Source organism: Leptosomus discolor, chromosome 2, assembly GCF_034619465.1.
Source record: "Leptosomus discolor isolate bLepDis1 chromosome 2, bLepDis1.hap2, whole genome shotgun sequence".
NCBI lineage: Eukaryota > Metazoa > Chordata > Aves > Leptosomiformes > Leptosomidae > Leptosomus > Leptosomus discolor.
Genome location: NC_141392.1, coordinates 22,743,131 through 22,760,372, shown reverse-complemented (window position 1 = coordinate 22,760,372; position 17,242 = coordinate 22,743,131). Strand labels below are relative to the sequence as shown.

At 50.9% G+C, this 17,242-nt stretch overlaps 1 protein-coding gene across 1 annotated transcript; it reads right to left on the bottom strand.

Moving 5' to 3' along the window:
• Positions 1 to 1,548: 1,548 nt before the first annotated feature.
• Positions 1,549 to 16,806, bottom strand: TTL (tubulin tyrosine ligase). Its single transcript, XM_086482239.1, has 7 exons — positions 16,650 to 16,806; positions 12,130 to 12,208; positions 10,175 to 10,407; positions 6,883 to 7,018; positions 6,523 to 6,792; positions 5,389 to 5,532; positions 1,549 to 3,526 (listed from the first exon to the last, which is right to left on the bottom strand). Exons 1-7 carry the CDS (start codon positions 16,804 to 16,806, stop codon positions 3,409 to 3,411), a joined length of 1,137 nt encoding a protein of 378 aa, XP_086338365.1. The 3' UTR covers positions 1,549 to 3,408.
• Between the last annotated feature and the right edge of the window lie 436 nt (positions 16,807 to 17,242).

The window sequence follows — 17,242 nt, the reverse complement described above, 5'->3', positions numbered from 1 at the left end:
AACGCAGAGTCCAGTGGGACCAGACCCTGCTGGAAAACGCAGCCAAAGCACCTGGGCCTGAAATCCTTCATGGCTGACATGAAGGGATACAACTAAGACTATGGACATTTTGCAATATGGTAAGTGTCTTCTGGAAACCCAGCACCATCCTTTGTGAAAGCTCAGGAAAGAGTGTAAGACCTTTTCTATTGACATTTTAGCTGAAATAAGTTAGAAAACATTTATTGTTGTGTATTCCTAAAAAAAGAAACAAACAAAAATCTCACAAGGGCTTGTGAGCACCACTTGCAAGGTGTACCTATGGCTGCAATGCTCAGGCCTCAGCTATACACACATCCTCTACTCCACCTTGTAGCTAATATTTTGGGGAAGACCTTAGGCACTATGCTCTCTGTCCTTTATAATTTACCTCCTGTGCTTTACTTTGGGGAGCAATTTCAGAGCAGGTGGTAAATACATGCGATACCTGCTGTTTTCTTCCGGAGGCCGTTGCTTATTTCTGAAAAATTCAGCAAACAAGCCAACCATTAAAGCATCCATGAATCACCATCTCCCCCAAGCCCAGCTGAAAAGCCAGGGTATGAATAGCTGCATTGCTTGTGGTCATGGCTCTACCACCAGGTTGAAGCCCTACTTTCAGCTGAGCAGCAAAACCAGCCAGCTGCTGATGTGCCACAATGCAATCCAGGGTGAAAAAAAGGGGAAGAAAAGGCCTTGGAGTTAGGCAGAGGCTCCTGAGTCACTGCTCCTCCCAATGGTACCAGCTGCTCCCATGGGGGCCCTTGCTTTTGCCTGCACCCAGGCAGCCTTCTTGCCCTTATCCCACATCGTCGGCAGGAATCTCACATTACTGTGCAGTAAGGGAGTAGTTTGGTTTTCTAATTTCCCTTTTGAGGGGAAAAGAAGAATGGGTCTAGCGCACCAGGAAATGAGCATTTCTCATTTCAATACGATGGGAAAAATTTTCCCTTCTCACTTCATGCTCTGCTCGTCTGCCCTAAAGCTTGCGAGAGCCCCGTGTCTCCTCTGCCACCTCAGGCACATCCTGGAACAGAGTGATTGCTGTTAGATCTTCCTTTTGCTGAGCAAAAAGGCGTAATTTTTAAGCTCACATGACCTAATGTGAAAATGCCAATGGAGATGTGGTGAACTTCACAAGTTCGGTAACAACTGTTACAGCCTACGCTTTACCTTGGAGCGTTACCACTATGCTTTAACTGGCCTGCAGTGAAATTCTGACACCTATGTGCTATCGTAAGGTTAAAAAAACCCACCAGTCCTTCCCCCACACCCCTCTCGCAGCTTATCACCTAGTGCTTCCCATCTCATGAACTAACCCGTTCATAGCCCCTCTTCTGAACCTCGACGAGGCACAAATCCAGAGACCAGACGTGGTGCTTGGGGTCTTGCTGGAAGTGAAGCCACCCGCCAGCACCTGCAGCGCTGGGGAACAAAGCTGCAGCCCTGTTTTCACACAGCTCCTGCTCCCCGCCACTTCTCAGTGTGCACCAGGGCACCCTGCGTCCGCCACACCCCCTGCACATGCGGATCCACACCGTGCTTCAGGGTGTTGACAACTTCAGAGGTGCTTGTGTGGCTCTCTGGGATGTGTCCTCTCTGTGATGCTTCTGCAGGGTTTTGCTAAGCACTCCGTTCCCTCCCAGATTTCAGCGGCCCTCTGTGAAATGGTGACACTTGTGGATTCACAGCAGGTTGCAACAAATTTCCATCCCATGACAGCATGATCAAAATGCATCACTCCAAGGAGGCCTGGGCACTTCAGTCCTGCCTACAGAAAGATGCCAGGATTGTCTGCTGGCACAAAGACCTGTGAAATCTCCGTCATGAGGAGAGATGAGTATGCCAAAGTGCTACAATCTTCTGAGGGAGGCAGAAATCCCATTGCTTGATTCACTTCCCATTACACACAGGCAGCCAGAAGCTTGTAACCTCCACAATCTCTTCTTGTTTGTTTGTTTTGGGTAAGAGGAACCAGTTTATTTTGGTGCCATCCTTCTTTCCTTGTCAGAGGCAGCAGAACACAGCCCTGAACACCCCCCACAAAGCCCGCTGTTGTTACAAGTGCCACTGTGCTCTGCAAAGAGCTCTAGCTTAGGAGGGATGTGCTGGGCTCATGCTGAAAATTCAGATACACTTCACATGGTGGGCAATATGCCAGGGATTTCGGTTATACTCAAAGTACATTTAGCTCTGAAATTCAGGGACCTCAAGGAATTTAACTTCCCCTCCCCTCCCCTCCAAAACACTTGCCTTCCCAGCTGCATGGCAAACCTATACACAAGGAATCTCTCTCCTGGTCTACAAAACCTCACCCACCTTCCCCCTAGCTGGGACCGAGCTGTGGACTGTGTTCAGGGCAGAAAATTGCAATATTTGTCAAATGGAGAAGAATAAAATTGGCTGTATCAAATGGGATAAAAATAATTTGAGTTGAAAGGTTTCAGATTCAGGTCTCAAAATGCATGAACTTGAAAGCTGAGAGAAGAGCCTAAATTCACTGCACTGCCTCAGAAGAAACTGAGACTGGGTTTCTGCTATTTGAAACACTCTTAGCACAAAAGTGACGCTAGAAATCCTACAGCGTGCCGGTGAGCCCTGAGGGGATCTCTCTACCTCTTTTAGACAGAATCGAACTGCATCAGACTGGGATGGACACTGATTCAAATCTCATTAGGAAAAGGGATAGCTATAAATACACAGAATTGCCTTCCTTGCTTGGGTTAATTCACCGCCTGCAGTTCAGCACCCTTTTGCCAGCCGTTGCCCGGGTATTCAGCCAACCAGCTTGGAAATTAACCTAAGGAAACTGAATTCTTGGTGTTCCTGGTTTTAGGCATCCTGCGATGCAGGAGAGATTGCTCCTTTCTACGTAACAGAGCAAGAACAAAGGAAAGGAGTCACCTATTTGGAGCTGAGCTAAGGCACTAATGATGCAGTAGGTGAGGGAAGAAGAAACACAGCGGGAGGAGGACAACTTCCCAGCCACGACAACCTGGAAGATCATCGTACTCTTCGCTCAATTCCCTTAAAAAACCCATTGTTATCTCTATAGAAAAGGAGGAGCTAATACAGTATTATAGTATCCCTGTTCGGGTTTCATTTTAAGGTTATTTTGTTGTTCTCCCAGAGAGATTTGTTTTAGATATCAAAGTCACACGGCTGTTTCTAAAGTGGATTTTGGTGAACACAGGCGGAGTTGTCTGAGCAGCTCTGGCTCATTGCAGCTCTGTGTGGATGCCTGTTTTGTTGTTTTTCCTCATGATTTTCCAGGAAATAAGAAGCCTGTCTCTATCACTTTTTGGCATGATACTGAGATAAGCCACCAAACTGTGCTGACCCGATGGGTGCAGTCTCTCCCTGTGCACAGTAGAGGCATTCCTGTCGTCATCACAGCTTGATAAAGATCGATGATGACTGGCTCGTCTTCTGCCCAGTGTCGTTGAGGGGGAAAACGCTAGAGATGGCTACATCCACAATTCCTTGGCAGAGCTCTGCATACAGCTTCCTAAGAGGCGAGAGAGAGAGAGAATCAGATGCTCAGGCAGGACAAGCCAGCAGGCCCCTGATGAATTTTTACGTAGACATGCATCTTCCTGGCAGGATCTACAAGATCCTGCTCCCATTACAGGTAGCTCCAGGGTGGCAAACAGGAGGAGGGTGGCATCTTGTCCATCGCCTCCCCATCTACCCCAGCAAGTCTACCCCATCTATCCGTTGTCTTTTTCAATGGTGCTCCCATTCCCAATACAGCTCGCTGCCAGACAGGACCACAAAACCCATTATCTAAGTTTACTGTCAGAACAGGCTCCTGAGCAGAGTCTCCACACCCTCTGGCTCCAGACTTGTGTCACCGCAGGATGCACAGGGGCAGACAACAGCTGAGCACTCCCTGCACCGGCCTTCCAGCTCAGGGACTTGTGATTATTGCAGCAGACCCCATTCATGTGGGGATGTGCCCCAGAGGGACTGCTCTGATGCATTCATGGTTTGATGGAATGCTGCAGTGGGGTGCAGCTGTGCACATCAGCTTGTGACTCTGCATAGAGACTTCACAGGACCCCATGGAAGTATGGGATGTGTTTCACCATGGCACAGCTCATGAGGAGCAGGATTAGGGAGAAGAGAGACAAGGTGTTTGAGAAATGAGTTAACAATAGCTTCACATTCTGCTGAAGGAAATACACGCGTAGCCTCCCTGAACATGCTGGCATCTGGGACATTTTTAGTACCAAAGCTGTCTTCACTAGGATTAACAATGTCTTTCACCCTGTGCCTTTGGGGCTACATGACAGTAAGACACTTTTTCAGCTCCTGGGAATGCTACTGCTTTCAGCAGCCAATTTTTGTCTCTTAAATGGGAACTGTGTGCTATGGGTGCTATCAATTAGAATAAACCTGAAGAGAAGAAGCCACAGCTGCTTTCGATGACTTCTAAGTACCCATAGAGGCCCAAAACAAACAGGGCACTGCTGCAACCCAAATCCACCCAGCAACAGCCAAATCCTACCCATACAGCGACACACGCAGGTGCAAGGCAGTATTGCGCCGCTGTGCACATGGCGAACAGGGCATCCTGGCCACAGAAAGCTCCCCAAGCCCTAGCTCTGAAAAGGCTGCCGAACAGGCTATCCGGTAGGTTTGGCCTGTATTTTTTGTTTACTTTTAGAGATGATCTAATATAATTTAGTCTACAACTAATCTAATCAAATTCTGTTTTTCAGGCCTTGCATAAGACACAGATGCCCATTTAGCAAAGATTTCTAGTCTCCCGCAGTTGTCTCAATCATGTAAGACGGCACTGCCTGCTGTGCCTATGCAGAGATGTTCACGGCCATGGCTGTTTGGCTGTCCCAGCCTTGCTGTGGCTGGTGGAGGCTTTGAGCCAATGTCTGCAGCATCCACAGTGTGCTCCGGGGTCCTGCTGCCTGTGAATTCCAACACTTACTTCCAGCTGCTGCCCTTAATGCTACCCATTTATCACGCGTTCAGGTAAAGACCAGCCACCAGTGGCTCCACAAGAGAGACTGAGAAATGTCCTTACCCCTCAAAGTGTTAATTTTGCAACATAACTTCAACCCAATAGGGTCAATAAAAATGACTCAAGTTATATTCAAACCCATTTGTCAAAAAACTGAGCTGAGTGCCCCATTTCCCATGGGAAAGAAGCTGGGGGATACCAAACCGACAGGAGCAACAAAGTTAAATCAACTGGCACTTAGAGCAGTGTTCGGTATGGGTTAGCCTAGAAAACTCCCATGCCATTCACCTTCTTACACCTTTTTCACTTGGAGTGGGGACACAGCCATGTTTTGGGTGTGGCATATGAATGATGGCACCACAAGGGTATTACAGGAACTGATTACTCACTGGGCACACGCCGGGGCCCCATTGACTTCTATCAGCCAGACCTTCAGCTCCTCATCCACCATGAAGTCAAAGCCAAAGAGCTGGAAGCTCTGGTAGTGAAGATGCTTCGTGCTGATTGCAGGCTCTATACACATAAGGCAGCTTCTGTGAAGGGAAAAACAGGAACCCAAGATTAAAAGCCCTGCAGATACATCCGTCACGCTGCGGCTTCTGAGGGCATGTGCATAGCATAGTGAAGTAGAGGGGTCCCCTGTTGCCCTGGGACTGCCCCAAATTACAAGCTATATCCAACACATGTCATGGTAACTAGGTCCCTGCAAGTGAGACCGTGCAACCATCAGAACACAGACGGGGACACCCCCAGGTTAACTCCCAAAGAGCTGGAGAGCAGCATCTACCCTCACTAACAGATTAGACATTAATAAGCTGAAAAACATGATGTGCAACTGCACAGAGCCTGGAGCAGAAGGCAGAGCCACAGAAGGCTGCACCAGGTTCCCAACGAACTGCCACTGAGAGCTCATTTGCCTCCAAGTCCCTCAAAGACCGTGTCATGTCTCTGTGGTCTAAGTAACAGCAATGAGGCACTTGCAAAGTAAATTCCACCATGAAGGATCACTTCGGCAAGACCTGGATTCTCTGTGGCACCGTGACCTCAGAGATCTCTCTCCAGGCACCTTCTGTGCCCAGGAGGTAGCTGGCTCTGTGCGGACTGAGCAAGACGACCTATGCCAATGAGATGTGCTGTTGCTTGCTGACGGTGGGGGAAGCAGTGAGATCTTGCAGACTTGAGTTTGGTTTAATTTCCTCTCTTACACCTTACACCTTTTTTAACCTCAACTGCTCCCAGCTCTGTCTTTTGACCTACCCTCCTCCCTGACCAAGTGATCTCACTCCTTCCTTCTCCAGCCACAGCTGGCAAAATGCAGGCACGCCGACACATACCCTGGCGAGAACAGCACCTAGAGAAGTCCCTTTTCATTAAGCAATGACACTGGGGTTTTTACGGCTTTATCTCAAACTCATGCAACTGAAACCCTTCCCTTGTCAGTCTGTCTGCTTCCCCAGCTGTGTCCATACACATTCCCTATCGCTGAAGGGTTATGTTCCCCTATGCAACAGGGAGCTGGCTACCTTATTATGTGTTTGATTTGCAGTAAGATGCTATTCTCAAGCGTTGTGTTCAGGGCATCCATCAGATACTGGTTGAACTCCTCGAAGAACATTTCATTCCCTTCCTCATACCGCCCGTAGTTTTTGGAATATTCCTTCTGAATGCAGTGATTGGTCAAGTGGCAGGTTTTGTCCTGGAAATTAGCACTGTTATACGGTTCGGAAGAGGTCCGCAGGACACCCTCTCTGTAGAGGTAGATATTATACTGATGATCCACGAGAACCCAGCTCCTGGGTGGGGGAGAGAACAAGCTCTAGTCTCAGTGGCTTAAAAAGAAACAGCACGAAAACTGGTATTATTACAAAAGCAGAAAAGGTTACCTGATGTCAAACTTGCGATGCCCTGGCTCTAAAAGCAGAGGCTTCTCCAGGTATTTCTGAATCACGTGAACTTGTCCCTGCTCGTCGATGAAGTCCAGGAGCTCTGCAGCCTCTGAAGAAATCAGGATCCCTTCCCCTGGCATAGAAAAAGACAAAATTAGGTAGAGGATCCTCCTACCTTTGCTGGAGCTTTTCCAGGGCCCAAGTGGACCACGGCTCATTGGCCCAAAAAGCCATGCAAGAACCCATGGCCTTGGGGCTGTTGGTGCCCAAGGACGTCACATTACTCAGTGTCAGGCAGTGACTCTGCAGAGGGGTGTCCCTGCCACCAACCTGCATCTGGCTCCCCAGTAACTGGAGCCAACGCAAATGGGAACCAAGGGTACCTGAGATGGCATGGCCTGCCTGGGACTTGTCTGCAACGGGGTGCCTATTTAGGTGCGAGGGGACGTACAGCAGATGTGGGCCTTGGCAAGTAGTGAAGTAGATCCTTGGTTTGGGGGATTTTGTTTCCTTTTCCAGTGTTTTTTTCCAGCTGGGCCTTCCTGGCAGGTTGAGGGGGTAGCGCACAAGTTCAGCATTTGTTGAACTTTGTTTTGTTTCTCCCTGTTTTTCAGCAGTTTGGAGAACAGTGGTTTTGGCAGTTTGTGGTATTTTTCTTTTTTTTTTTTTTTTTTTTAAACTGGGGAGGGAGGTTTGTGGGTTTTTATCCTAGACTCAGATTTTCTCCCCCTGCCTGGCTTCTCTGGCTGCCAGAGGCAGCCATGCAAACTTGCACAGCGTTGCCCTGCTCACCAAGTTCATTTAAATTACTACTAAAATAATCGCTGAATTAGGAAAAGAACTATTTCAAAATGTTCATCCACGTAGTCAGTGTTTTCCCCTGCTGCGGAAGCTCTTCGTTAAAGAAGTTAGATGTGCTATTTAATTACTGCCACATTTTGGCTGAAGCTGTCACTGTTCATTTCTTGCAAGAGTCCAGATATGAAACCACTGTTGCAGAGCAATGAAGAGAGAACGTATCCCTTCCGGGATTTGTTAAAGGGATGGCACAGTGCCACAAGAGGGATAAACTAGCTCAGGTAAAATTAACTAACATTTCTCTGGCACTATGTCTAGTCTTCAGGCGTTTAGTTAACTTTTTGGACTAAAACTGATGACTTAAGTCTTAATTTCATACTAAGGTTTTTTTTTTGAGGAAATGCTGAGTGAAAAGAAACAAACACTCTTCAAAGGGGCATCAGGGGAAGAACACAGGTTTAGAGCATAGGTGGGATTTGATAGGATCATCCCTTGGAAAATTCTCCGAGCTGCGACTTTTGAAGGTCACCGTCCACACAGCCCTGCAGGTACTTCCACTGCTCCATGCTTTGCATACCTGTGAGTCACAGCTTCCCAGCCCTGCTAACTCCCTAGCTGTCCTAGCATCCCCCACCGAAAGGAAGTCCTTTCATCAAAGCATCTTTCTCACTCACAATTTCGGTGGAGGGAGTGAGGAGCAAGATTTTTAGTCCCCTGATCACAGCAAAGCCAGGCAGAAACTTGCATTGGTATGACCACAGGCTGTGCACAGGGTGAAGGAGGGAAACAACATCTCTGTAAACCAGTAAAGCCTCTGCAGTGGGAAGATCAGTAGGCACCCGTTCTGCACTGGACAGATGGTGAATCAAGGGGGAGGTTAGCTTAACTGTGCACCCTGTCAGCGACCCAGTGAGGCAGCAAAGCAGCTTATGTGGGACAGCTGTGCCTTCTCAAAGAAAACATCAAAACCTCTAGCCACAGTTGAAAAATATCTCAACTTTTAAGTCAGGACATCCTAAACCTTTAATTTTCCTTTTACTGATGGACCAACGAAGCTTCCATTAGACCTGTCCGAGTCAGCTGCTGTACCTGAGCTGGATCTGCCTTGCTAATTAATGTCAACAAGCTTTCTTCTTCATCAGAATTAATCCCCAGACGTTTAAAACTTCCCTCTGGAAGATTAACATGAGGCTCTACTTTCCACTTTAATTCCCAGATTGAGTTCTGCAGCACACTGATGAATATGAAAGGTTACTCTGCTTTAATGCAGAAAAGATGGGATCACACTTGAATAAAGTGGCGAACCACAGCAATGGCCTTTTCAATTGCCCAGATTGATTCTTTGCCAGACAGTTAGTTATACCACACAGAAACACATTCTTTCACTGGCATAATGAAGGGACTCATCTCCCCTTCCTCCCTGATGAAAATAAGCATACTCTTCTGATGTTTCTTGGTAACACAGCCAAGAGAGTAGAGCAGTGAAGGAAGCCAGCATGACGGACAGTTTTACCATACAGCCTCCCTGCTGCCACCTCTGGCTTTCAAAGTCTCTGGTGATTTTTGCATGACTGCATCAAAAGTGACTCTGCAAATATGAGTAATATGTGTGGGCTTGTTCCCTTTGAAAAGGCCAGGTCCTGCTTCGGGCTGTGCGCATGGCAAGGCGAGTTTTCACAAAGCCATTCTGATAACGTGCCGGTGACACTGCTGTAACTGACAGACAGCAAATAGTAACCAAAGCATTCCATCTATAGCTGTGTCCAGCTATCTTGTCTAATAGCTCATTATTTCTGTAGAGCAAGCTATGCAATGACCCTGGACAAAGAAGGACATATTATCACTTATGTATCCATTTACTTATTCAAATTGAAGAGACATACAAACACTGCATCGCTTGTCTTTGGTCTGGTACCTTCCCCTGAGGCCTGGGTGTAATTTCAATGCACTGAGCTAGCAGCTGCTTAGCCAGTCTCTCAGTGTGACCACAGGTAGGCCATTGGCACCAAGCATCTGGATCTGGGTGAAAGACAAGCAGCAGTACTTCAGCCCAAGTGAAACCTGGCTTAGCTGCAGCATGGAGCTGGGCTCCTTGCCCTTGAATGCTGGTGCCCTGCCTGCTGCCCTCCTCCCCATACCCTGTTCCACTCCGTTATCTCCAGCTCTCCACATTCCCCTTGCCTGCTGGTCCCTACTGCCTTCTCCCTGCAGCAAACCTTATTTTAAGGCACATGTGTAGAAAAGTGGAGGTCCTTTCACTGCCATCCATGTCCTAGGTAGCATGCACATGTTACAATGCTTGTCAGGAGCTCCATGCCACCGAGCAGTCAAAGGAGAGCCCTATGATGGCTTGACTGGCATGGAGCTGGTAGATGAATCCCTTCATAGACAGGCTAGACATTAGCTGGTCTCAGCCAAACCCTGGGACTCTACCAATCAAGTAAAGAGTAAGGAATAACAAGAAGGGGACTCATTTTGCTGGAGAATGAACCTTTGGCACCAGCTGAGGACTTGGCGATCCACACGTTGCCTTCTTTGCCTTCCCGACGCTTGTTGTAAGCTGCCAAGAAGACTTCCCGCTCATCTGTCCGCGTGTTGTTTATGAGATGGCGAATTCCATTCTGTGCTGGAGCCACGGGGGTCTTCAAGTTTGTTGGGTAAATCACATATGACTCAGGGAACCACGTGCAGGACTCCGATAGTTCAGGGCTTGTCTTGATTAGCCTGAGTGAAGAGAGACAGGCTGTTAATCTCCAGAGTGTCCCTACCTGCATGGGCATGATCTAATAAGTAAAAATAATCATTAACTGGGCTCTTTCACTTGGTGATGAATAGCGGCTTACAGACAGTCTGTGCTAAATTGTATTTTCCTTAGACCCTTGACATTAGGGTTTTCCTAAAGATATCATGGCAACCCCAACCTGCAGCCAAGCACTGCTCTTTGAACCAGACCTGCACGCTTTCATTAAACATTTTGTAGGTACTATGGATATCATGAAAAAATGAGTAGAGAAGTTCCCATGTAACTAGAGCTTGTGATGCATTCCCTGCCTCATCTCTGCACAAGAGAACTGAGGAGGTGTGTTTGCTAACACAGAATAGGGCAGGAAGGATGCTGTGATCACAACAGGCAAAAGGGAAGCCAGAGCAGTAATGTTCTGTGTGCTGGGGCTTAGCTCTTGATTCCATCCCCACTGAGATCTGATCACGCGTCCCCATTGAGGATGAAGACCACTGGGAACACACTGAAAGCAGGGACACAGCTACACGTTTCATGTCCCAGGGTGTCTGGGATCCCCCTTGCATCATGCAGTCTCCAATCTCTCTGGCACACCTCTCTCAGCACTAAAGTCTAGAAATGCCAGCAAACTCCCGTTAGCAGAGCCCAGGCCTGTTTTCTTTCAGAGTCATGGGAGCTGCCTGCCTCACTGAACGCTCGCTCTGTACTCTGCTTAAGGCCAAAAGCAGAGCTCGCAACTTGCTGACTCCCTCTGTGCATTTGTGCCTCTCTGTTGAAATGGCAGTCAGTCAGTGACACCCTGGGAACCCTGAGGAATGTCACTTGTGGTCCCTTGGGTTCATAAGTAGCTTGATGCATGGTTGACCCCACGGTTTGAAAGGTCAGCCAAGCGTCAGGTGAGAAAAACAGGTGTGCAAGCACTTTCGGCACTACCTCCAGACCATCGGCCACACAGAAATCCAGCTGGGGAGTGCCGTGAGTGCCTTTAAAAAAATACTCTGCTCATTCCTGTATACAAAGCAATTGGCACCAGGTTCTTTGCAGGGAAAGGAGAGCCCTCAGAGCAGCACACACAGTCTGCAGGACTGCATCAGCAAGAGGCAGCACAGACACTAACATGGAATCAAACGCTTGAAGGAGACCAAGAGCTCTGATATGAAGAAGCCCTAATGGCCACAGAGTTTGCACAGGGACAAGGGTTATCTACAACGAAAGCTCATCCACATTTCCCCAGGAGACCACGGCACAGCTGATCATGCAGAAACAACTCCCAGAGCTCTTCCTGGAGATGTCTCCAAGCATTTGTTTGACCAACAAATCTGATTAGCTGAAGTCATATTAGTGTCTCATCTCTGTATGAAACAGTGAATAAAAGGAGTAGGTTTTAATTAAATGCCTACAAGGAAAAAGAGCAGATAGTTTCTTGGGGTTTTTTTCTTTTGATTTGGCTCTAATGTGATTCAATACAGTCTATGGTTTCAAGCAGATGTAACTCAGTGGAAATGGCATTTCCCCTGAAGTTACAAAGCCGTCTTTGTGCACACAGATAGCTCTAGAGAGCAGCACATGAGCCTGAAGACAGCACATGCTAGGACACTCCCAGGGCAGCTGTTCTATGAAATACCCTCCGAACGGGTCCAACACTTGACAATGGTTAGAAGAAAAATTTCTGCCAATCTCATGTAACATTTCAGTGAATTTCTTACTTCACCAGAGATGCTTTGCGGCACAGCTTGTCTGCTCCCCTGTAGTAATTCACCAGCTGCACAAGCCCAGGTTCATGGCCTAAAGAAGCGAAACAAAGAGGTCAGATAAATTTCTCAATTAATGAAGGAGAAACATCTGCTTGGTGAAAAGGACCTGTGCAATAGGCAAGAGAAAGAAAGCCGTTTCCTTGCCCTGCATCACAGAAACAGGTTCTAGGGTGGTACTGATTCCTGTGGTTTCTTTTAGTTATGAAAAAACCATGCATTCACCTAAGTCTGTTTTGAATCCGACACTTCCATTTTCCGAAGGAAAACAATAATTTCCTAATTCATGCCAGGAACTGGCAGTGCCACCCAAAAACATTCTCTGTTTGCTGGTGGCAGTTTCTAAAAACCAAGATTTCAGTTACTCTTAAATGCAGTAGGAGGATGCAGGGAAGCACACCATGATATGAAGAGCACAGCTTACGGAAGGGCCATGTTTCTTTGTCATGTACAGCAGGATTCCCTGTCAGACCTGATACTGCAAAACACTGGGAAATGTTCAAAGATTTGGAGTCTTGCTCCCCTCTGGCAGTCTGCAGCAAGCCCCCTTGGATAGCTGGGGTGGGAAGGGACCTCTGGGGGTCTCTGCTCCAACCTCTTGTTTGGTCAAAGTCAGAGTAGCTCTAAGGATGAAGATCCTACTGCTTCTGCAGGTCCTTGTCCCAGTGCTTGACTGCCATCCTGTGTCCCCCTGACTACCCTGCTGGCCCCTGATGGAGTCACTCCAGGGTGTCTATGCCTTTCTTGTACTGGAAAGTCCCAAACTGGTCCCAGTATCCAGCTGTGGCCTCACAAGTGCCAAACAGAGTGCCAAATAAATGGGTACCTCCTTACCAATACTGGACTTCAGACCACAGCCTCCCTTCCTTCACCTTCTCATACTACACGAACACTTGCACTCAGCTGGCGGCTCTCTCGAGGGGGACAGGATGGCAGCAGTCGTCTGAAGGGTAACGCAAATCTGGGCAACACCCCGCAGCCTCTCCCACACAACCAGTGCAGCTGAACACGGATGTGCAAGAGGCGAGTGATGCCTGGGGCAATACCAGTGACAACAACTGACAAGAGCATTGATAGGGAAAACATAATGGAAAACTGCTCTGATTTGAAATGACCTAGGACCAGGGGGATCCCTCAAGCGTGGCAGTCACTTCCATCTTCACTGTCTCTTGAAAAAAAATGCTTGTGGGAGTGATTTAGAGCCTGGAAGAAGATTTAGAGTTTCAGTTATTCTCCTTGGTGCTTGCTTGGGAAAAAAGGCCTGGAGCAAACATTACCTTAAAGACCAGGCAGCTGCGAGATCACAGAGAGCAAATATCCATTTCAATCCCAAAGTCACGGCCCTGACCTGGGTCACTATTTTATTCACAAATCTTTAAATACAAGATAGCTGAAAATCTTCCAGAAAAGATCTGTAACTTCAGGCACTTCAATGTGTAGCCCGCACTGACAGGCACTAATTTACTGAAAGAAATTAGTGAAAAACATTCAATTTCTTTCCAGTTTATTGATTTTGCTTGGTTCCTGGAGGAATCTAGGTCCATAAGGAGATCCCACCACTCTGGGTGGGCTCTGCCCGACACTGGTCAGTCCACCCTGTCACCAGTGACAGAGGAATGGGGCCGGCAAAACAAGGAAGATGGAAACGGCTGAAACCTGCTTCGAAACCACTGCTGCTGGATAACTCTGACCTGCTGGGAGGCACATCCTCATTTGTTTCCTAAGCATCTCCATGAAGCAGTGGGCTGCGATGTGGAGTCCGGTGGTCTGCAAGGAGGGACCAGGAGGCAGGAAGGGGAATGGGTTCTCAGGCATGTTGGAGGTCTGCACCATACACTTAGCAGGGTTAAAAAGCCGCCAAGGCACTCAACAAACTGGCAATCCTCCTGTGGCTGGCAGGGCATAGTCCAGCATCCTCTGCTCCCTGAGGCTTCTGCAGCCTCTTCCTCCTTTCCCTCCCCTTAGCACAAACTGCTCCTCCATTAGATGCAGAGGTCACAGCTTAAGGGCACAATCCTGCAAGAATTAGGGTATCAGTGAGAGCAACAGAAGTCCCTGCAGCTGGACGGAAGCAGCGGTGCATGCTGAGAGTCCCCACTTCTACCCCTCTCCCATATCAAATGATCTAGCTTAGCCCCTGTGTAATGCAAATCCCTACAGTTCCCTGAACTGATGTCTGCTTCTACCAAGTAGAACCTTCAGGAAAACCAAACCAAGCCAGCTTTGATGCAACAGTTGCTCAGGAGGACAGCTTTAGGAAGATGTACCAGAGAAGACAGAGCTTTCTGGAAGAGGCACCAAAATAACCATGTTATTTTTGGTCTGAATCTACTGATTTCAAGCAACCAGCTCCTGCTATAGCAGGATAAGTTTAAGAAGCCAGTGCCAAAGCATGGTCCCTCTCCACAGGTCCTGGCTGTGAGAAATGGTTTGAAATTTCAGACATCCCATGGCAATACATGTTGAAGGGCTTGCGGAAGCCCTTCCACCACCCCAGGGCTCCTTTCAAGGATGGAAGGGGTTAGTAAGAGATGGCCATGAGCCCACCCTGGCTGGATGTGCTGTGCAGACCCACTCGCGTCAAAGAACTGCACTCGTTCTGCAATGAAGCCTGATGCTCGCAGGCCCTGCCTGCTGGCCACATTAAAGTACAGGTCTGCTTGCTGTGCCTGGCCAGTGTGTGTGAGCATCCTTGCTGCTTAAGCCTCTCCTAGTCTTTCCCTGCCTGCTGTAGACACCCTGATGCTGGGAGGTGACCAGATGGCATCGTCATGTGATGGGGACTTTCCACTCACAAAGGCATGTGGAGACCAGGGAAGAGGTGCTGGAGCTGGTGACTCGCAAATCTGAAACAGCTTTCAGTGCTGGCTCTCAACTGCAAGAAAGGGGCTGCAAAAGCCTTCCTGCCCAGAGCTGCTGGGGCAAGTGGGCTCCTCCTGCTTTGACGTTTCTGCAGCCAGTGCTGCAAAATTGCCCCAGGAAGGAAAAAAACAGGGCCAAGAGCAGGGAGGGAGGCCAGGAGGGTCCTGTCAGCTGTCGGATGCAGACATGGGCTATCACAGGAGGGAAACACACTGCTCCTCTAGGGTTTGCAGTGTACTCATCCCAAACCTGCTGTGATGGGCCTCATGACAGGAGCCAGTACAGCAGCTGGCAACGTGCACAGACACCTGCCAGCCTTGTGGCTCCTGCCGGCTCTCCTCCAGCCGCAGGCAATGACGGTGCATCTCTGCTCCCCGCCGCGCCCTACAATGCTGCCAGCACCTGGCTTGGCTCTCCCCAGTCGCAGGCAGTGCCTGGCACTCTCCCTCCCTGCTCGTGGGCTCTTCCTGATCCAGCGGGGCGGAGGGCTGGTGTGGCTGCGCTGACAGCCCTGCCTGCCATGGGACAGGCAGCGCACATGGGAACAAGCCTGCACGGGGGAGCCCCCTATACGGGCAGTGTGACAGAGAGGGTCAGCAGGGGAAGAGGTGGGGGTGGCCTGGCCCTACACACACACAGAGCCTCTGGAATAACCCTCACCCTGCTCCAAGCAGGCGCTAGACGTGCTGTCATCCTCACCAAGCTCCCGCAGAGGCACATCTCCCACCAGCCTCAGCTCTGGAGCAAGGCTTGAGTGTGCCTGCCTCAGACCTGTTCCCCACATGTCTCGAACCATAGAAACACCCCCATCACATGTAAGCTCAGCACCACAATGTCCCTGTCCTGCACCAGGCAGGGGCATGCCACCGGCACCGCCGTGTTCCCCACCAACCCACGCTGGGTGACTGAAGCCCTCTGCAATGATGAAAACGGCCCCAAACGCGTTGCTGCAGGACAAGGCAGGCAGGGCGGGAGATGGGGGCTGCACCCGGCGCCGCTGGGACCCTGAAGGTCTGCGACATGCGAGAGGGGGGTCCCCGGGTGCCCTCCGCCCCACCCCACCCCTGCGACACAGTGCAGCCCCCGAGCTGGGCTGGGTGTTTTGGGAGCCACCGGTGAAACCAACCCCGGGGAGCTTGGGAAGGGGAATCCTTTGAGCCCTGGCTGGTGGCAGCAGCCCCCGGCAAGGACAGCCGGTCCCCCCTGCAGAGAGCCCTGCCGGGGACCGCGAACCATCTGCACGGAGCCTCCCGGTCCCCGCCCTTTCTTTTGGGCGACGCCGGCCGGGGCGGCCGCCGGGTCCCTGTGACCGGGAGCCCAGCACACGGCCAGCTGTCGCTGCCAGCGGGAGGCCCAGTGACAGCGGCCGCGGGGTGGGAGCGGGGGGAAGCATCCCCTCCCCAACTCCGGGGGACTCCGCCGGGGCACGCCCTGCCCGCAGCCCCCGTGTCGCAGAGGTGACGGCAGGCTGCGACGAGCCGCGGGGGGACCCCACCCTGCGGCGGGGGACCCCGGTAGGCTCAGGCGGGAAGGGAACAACAGCAGCCTGAGGCGGGGAATGGGGGGTGGTGTCGGGCCCTGCTGCCGGCGGGGGGGCGGGGGGAGACCCTTACCCAGCCTGCCGAAAGGGAGCCGGTTCCTCTCGCCCAGCATCAGGTTGAAGCGGGGGTTGTCCCTCCGGAGGCGCCGCCACTGCCCGCTGGCCAACAGCAGCCGGCTCACCTCGGCGTACACGCTGCTGCCCTCGTCCCGCACCACGAAGGTGTACATGGCCGCGGGGAAGGGGGGTTGGGGACACCCCACCCTACCCTACCCCCGGCGGCCCGAGGGGTGCCCCAGGCCCATGGGGCCCCGCCGCAGCCAAGGCAGGGCCCTGCGCGGCCGCTGCCGCCGCCCGGTCCGGCTCCGCATGGCCGGGGCCGCCGCCGCCCCCGCGCACCGCCCGCCCGAGCCTGCCCGGTGCGGTGGGGGTGTGTGTGCGCGGGGGGTGGGGGTGGGGAGTGACGGGGGCTGACCCGGAAGCAGAACCGCCCTCTGCACTGGAAAGGCAGTGACGTCGCGGAGGTCGCCGGTGGGGCGGGGCTGCTCCGCCCTCCCCGTCTGCAGTCTGAGCCGTGGGGGCCTCCCCACACCGGGCACCCCCGGCTCTGGCCTAACCTGGCTGCGCCCCTGTGTGCCACCGGCCGGGGGTCGCCCCTGTCACCCG